The 5,771-nt window shown below is 47.1% G+C and overlaps 1 protein-coding gene across 1 annotated transcript; it reads right to left on the reverse strand.

Annotated features, from left to right (window-relative positions):
* Window positions 1–3,539: 3,539 nt before the first annotated feature.
* Window positions 3,540–5,541, reverse strand: LOC123059544 (uncharacterized). Its single transcript, XM_044482087.1, has 2 exons — window positions 5,091–5,541; window positions 3,540–4,682 (listed from the first exon to the last, which is right to left on the reverse strand). Exons 1-2 carry the CDS (start codon window positions 5,459–5,461, stop codon window positions 3,689–3,691), a joined length of 1,365 nt encoding a protein of 454 aa, XP_044338022.1. The 5' UTR covers window positions 5,462–5,541; the 3' UTR covers window positions 3,540–3,688.
* Between the last annotated feature and the right edge of the window lie 230 nt (window positions 5,542–5,771).

Raw genomic sequence — 5,771 nt, forward strand, 5'->3', positions numbered from 1 at the left:
AAACAACATAGTGAAACCTGTTTACTTTTGAATATTTTAAAAAATGTATATATACAGTAACACTTCAACGCACCACTACTCTTTCTTATGGTGATAGTGTGATGCTCGAGGAGGCGCCGTCAAAGGACATGAATGTGGTTTCATCAATTTTTTGAATTGCATGCAGAAAAAACCCTACTATCATCGACAGCGGTAGGGAACATGAAAAGTGGCAACATGATAGAGTCACTAAAAATGTGTGGTGTTTTGTTTTCTTCCATGCAACACAAGGCACATTAAACTGCATACAAAGGTTAAAGGGAACCTTCTTTTAAGAAACACATTAGCGCTCACAAATATGTACATACACCCATCCCTAGAGAGACTGAGCCATCAGGTCTTGAGATTTATGAAGTCACCAAAGCGTCTCACTATCGACGCGATCGTCGCCTCCCACTGAAAGAATATTTTGTCCTCCTAACCAATGTGTCAAGCATGTGGTTTAATTCCTGGTGGTATTTGGGTATCACTGCCCTCCTAACCATATAACCAGAGGTTGGTTCTCAGGGTTAAAGCGAAACTGACCAATCCATGTATGGTCACACATACATCCACTTTAGTAATTGATACTGAAGTAGGATATGCATTTCTTATATACCTGGGCATGCGCCTCCCATCCCCTACAGTGCTATGCTGATGGGTATTTTGGTGGATAGATCAATTTTCTCTTCCGCCATGCACATGCATATTTGCTGTGAGAAGAAAATAAACTCTTCCAAACCAAACAAACACTTATCTCTAAACAAATCCAATCGTAGTAAACATCCATTTGCATTCATCTTTTTTGAAAAATGTAAAAAAACTTTTGTATTAGTTATTAAACTCTTGAATATTATGCAACTATTCCACCATTTGTACATCCCACTAAAAACACATACACCACTCATGTTCCACCCGATGATAGTGCTAAACTAAAGGAGGTGCCGTCATCTTCTCCACCTGGTTTCAGATGAATTCGAGGTTTGCAGCCATTATCTTCTCCATGACCCCACCTGGACTTGGATGAACCCAAGGTCCCCACTTAAGTATGCATCATTCCTTGCTCTAGTCAAATATAATACTCCTATTAGAGTTATTTTGAAACGTAAGAAGTATAGTTTAAAAAATATCGCTGAAATATTGGTGAAAATTCTTGAAAATCATCTACCTAGTTATCTGTGTGGAATTCAACAAACTAGGCTATAGGATATCTAACAATACAAGAACTACCCATGAAAATACACACTCTCCTCAACTTCCTTACCTCTAAGTGGAAACATTTTTCTAGGATATGCATAAGCATGTGTATCAACAATCAAGAGAGGAGAGGCAAGAGCCCATCCACACAATGTTTTACGAATGGGGTACCTCAGTGCAGACGCTACACCACCAACCCTAGACTTGTCGGACTACTCGCTATTAATACGCCTGTACAACCTTGGAAATAAAACATTGAGATCTCCACTAAACAACCTCTCAAGGTGCCAAATCTTCCCTTCCTTAGGAATCCTAGCGAGAACTATGGGAACCGACGGAGACACATTGTCAAAGGCAATGTCATTCCTATGTTTATAGATCGTCCAACACATCAACAAGATAAGTGCATGCAAGTCCTTCGAGATGAATCCCCGGCCGCTCCACGATGAGCCAGGAGAGAACATGGTCATCAGTGGTCGGCTTCCACTCACGTCTCCCCCAAGATGATAGAACCTCTGCCCATACCATCCTCGCAAGCACACAGTTAACCAAGATACGCTCCATTGTTTCCTCCTCTTGATCACACAGAGGGCAAGCGGCTTGGTGGGGGCAATCCCCGCCTAGCCAACTGATATGATGTCCTACACCTGTTGCGTCAGGCCAACCACGCAAAGAACTTGCATCGAGGAGGGGCCTTAGACTTCTAGGTCACATTGGCCACATTTTCAAGCTGCCGGCCTGCGAATTTGATAGCGTATACAGATAGCACCGAGTAGCTCCATTGTAAAGCTTTCATGTCGAACATACATTGTGTTAAAGCTTTTGAATAAATGGAATGGAGAATTAATTGTTAAACACTTCATACGTAAAGGGCCGCATGGCCTTTCTACAAATACGGACCATCGATGGATTTCCTCTGTTTCTTTCACCGTGATATTAATGACTAGGCTTTTGTCATCTTGAGGGGCTCTCGACGCGTATCACACAAGGTTGTCATTTATCGTTGTACCTTTGTGTCCCTGCATTTAATAAATTTCCATGCTTTCCCTCCAAGACACTTTCTTGTCTAGCAACTTATTCAGTTAGGTCCATCTTGTCCCCCTATCCACAAATAATGTTTGCACATGAAGTTTTAATGTGTGGATCGATCTCTAATAATAATTATGCACAAACAATTTTGTATACAATTAAACCGGTAGTTTGCTCATTATAAACTCTTAACTGGAATTGAAAAGAAAAAAATGGTCTGCCACAGAAAAATTATATTGAACGTGCGATCCTTAGATCCCACAACAGGTTGCGGCGTAACAGGACCTTCCATCCCCTCCCTCGCCCCTCACTTTGGCCCTACTCCCGCAGGTAACTGTAGCGGTGGCAGGGACCACCATATTGCCTCAAACTGGCCGCTCCTAGCCTTCTAGTAGGTTGTACCCTCGCATTCGCCTGCGCAGACCACCATCCACATTGCCTAAACCATCGACACCATGGCCGGAGGTCAAACGACACATCAAATAAGGTGCATAAAAGGGATTAACATCACATGCAATTCATAATTTAATGACATGCTATAGCCCGTTATGTTGGAGGAGTCCGTGTCGTCTTTGCGCAGATTTTGCAAAGAGTCTGCCATGGTAGCAGCTTTTGGAACTAACAGAAAACAACTGGCATCATAGGTAGGGCATGGAAGGGGGATGTCAGGACGTTGGGCCATCCCATTGGCGTTGACAACATGGAGGTATCGTTGTTGTCGAACGACCAGATCACCGGCTTGTGGTCGTTTCAAGGAGGCCATGGGAGGAGGGCGTGGGAGACGTTCGTTGCATCATTGTCACCAATAGTAGGCCTAGAGATCAGCACCACAACAAATAGAGGGAAGCAGCGCAAGAGAGAATGCCCTAGATGCAACAAACTCTTCAGCGCGCTCGTCCTTTGTCAACTACACACTCTCCTTGACGCCTGCTGTCGTGTCTCCTAACCATGTCGCCTAAGTTCCAAGTGGACGATTTATACGTGCTCACGACGATGCTTGATGCATGGATCCATCGTCAGGTGGGGAGGTGGAAGGCAGCCTGCGACGGGGTGGCCCTCTGTCGTCAAGTGTCATCAGATCGTAGTGGTGAGTCGGATCCATCACTGACATGTGGTGAGGAAGAAGGTTGTAGGTGGTGCGACATGGAGGTGGTCGGCTCGGTACAATAAGGAGGCGGCAGGGCGTGCTGCATTGTGGAGGTAGCCGGGGCGTGGTGCATCATGGTTGTATAATGAGGGTTGATGTATAGAAAAAGGTCTTAAGTGACAAGCAAGCAAGCAACGACATGATAATAATGTCTACCATTCACATTGACTTTGCAATTACATTTTGTTCATCATCAAATGGAAAAAAGAAGCTCCACGAAAAGAAAACAATAAGATCCCATACACCAACAAGAACTATGGAGAGGCCAGAGCCACGAAGCCAGACGGTGGACAGGGGCTATGAAGTAGCAGTCGCGGAGCTAGAAGGCCCGGGTTGTGCCCTGTCCAGGTTTGCCAGAAGCCTCTGCAAATCGCCTAGAAGGTTCTCCTGGACGGGCTTGACTCCATCTTGCAGGTGCGAGATCATGTGCTTGACCCCGCTCATCATTTCAGGGATGCTCAGCTGAGTTGTCGGGGCAGGTGGGGGTGGATGAACGTTCGGTACCTTCAGAACCATCACCTGCAGAGAAGCATTATGTTCTTGTTCTTGGACAATGTTTTCATTTCCATGTGTGGGCTGAGAAGATATGCCTTCATGCATAGGAAGCAAACCAGTTGTAGGAGGAACGTTTTCTTCCGTTGGCCTCTGCACACTTGTGACAGTATCTACCTCAACTCCTGGTTTCACATGGCTTATCACACCTTCTGGCCTCACTTGCCTGATAGGAATAGTGGGAGTAATAAGTAAGCCATGGTCAAGATGGTTTTTTGGTGGAGGGGCTTTCTCCACCTCTTTCCCTTTGATAGAAGAACCTCCACTTCCATCTTGATCATTCTTCCCTCCGCTCCCCGTGAATGCACCTTCGCCTTGTTTCTTTTCAGAATCACATGATGAATCAGATACCACAATTGTAGCATCTGCAGTAGCTTTTGCAAAAGAATCCTCTGCTGGACATTCAGGAACAACAACACCATTTGCAAAAGTATTCTCCGGCAAGAACATTGTGCTCCTAAGCCTTCCGAGATACCTCTTTGCAGCCCGAGGAAAATACCTCCGATGAAATATGTCCTTGGCGAAGCCGCGCACCAACAGCAAGACCTCCCGGACACCGACATCCTCCTCCTTCTCGTCGAGATCCAGCCCGTCAAGATCATTGGTGTATGGCAGCAAGAGGTACTTGCTCCTCTTCCTCTTCCGCTTCGCGGAGAGCCCCAACCCGGTGCTTTCATCCTTGTTCTGGCCATCGTCGTACAGGTTGGCCATGGTCGAGGACCCACTGTGCTTCCTCCTCCTAACACAACAGTATATATATCAATCTCAAGTACATATAACATTGGCACCAAAGCATGAAATTATTAGTTTAAAACTAATTCTAGTACCGAACCAATCTCATAAAGGATGATCAATTCGATTTTAATATCACCGTAACTAATTCATAAGTTAATCTCTTGTGTTTGGTATAAGTACATTTTATACTACTAACTAGACTTACATAAAGAAATCAAATCTAAAAATGTAGTAGTATATGTATTAAGTATTTCTTTCTAGTTTTACACAACAGTTAGACTAAAACACTAGCCAGGATCAACGGTGCGTCAGATATGCAACGATTCCACGAGCTAACACCAGATGTAGCGCCTCGAGATTCTCCACAGTAGAACAAACCAAACTATAATTACCGTACCAGTTTAGCACAGACCTGATGGCAGATCGATGCGTGCGCTTCCTCTGCGTGGGCGTCTCCTGCGGGGCTTCCACCGCGCTGCCCTCGCCCTCCTCCGGGGCTTCTCCGGCCGGCAAATTGTGGTCGATCTCGTTGACGAGACCCTGGACGGAGCGGCGCTTGTCTCCCCGGCCGAGCGCGCGGCCCCTGGGCTCCTGCCTGGCGGGATCGACCAGGCCGACGGCCCTGGTGTTCAGGCCGGCGTGTGGGAGGGCCGCGAGGAATCCAGGAGGCGGCAGGTTTGCCACGCCGACGACGGCGTTACCCTCGGTGGGAGGAGGGTTGCAGGCAGAGATAAGCTCCCCGGCGGCTACGGCTTGACGTTCGTGTTCGTCTGGATCTCCCATCGCGCAGCCGGGCGGCGAGTGTTGGCTGGGGAACTGGGGATCGAGGCTTGGCTTGACAATGAGTGAACTGGTACTTTCTTCTTCTCTGCGGCCGGGCGGCGCGTGTTGGGTGAGGAGCGCCACCGCGTGCGTGCGTGCGTGAGAAGTGTTGTACTGGAGTGTCCAGACGTCAGCAGCCTTTGTCTTGCACTTTTGTCACACGAATCCAAAGCTCGGGTGTCGCCGGACGTCAGAGTGCGGCGCGTGCTCGGTGGCGAGGCGAACAGCCGTCAGCCCTTGTCTTGCTTCGATCGTCCTCCAACCTGCCGTC

Source organism: Triticum aestivum, chromosome 3A, assembly GCF_018294505.1.
Source record: "Triticum aestivum cultivar Chinese Spring chromosome 3A, IWGSC CS RefSeq v2.1, whole genome shotgun sequence".
NCBI classification, from domain to species: Eukaryota; Viridiplantae; Streptophyta; class Magnoliopsida; order Poales; family Poaceae; genus Triticum; species Triticum aestivum.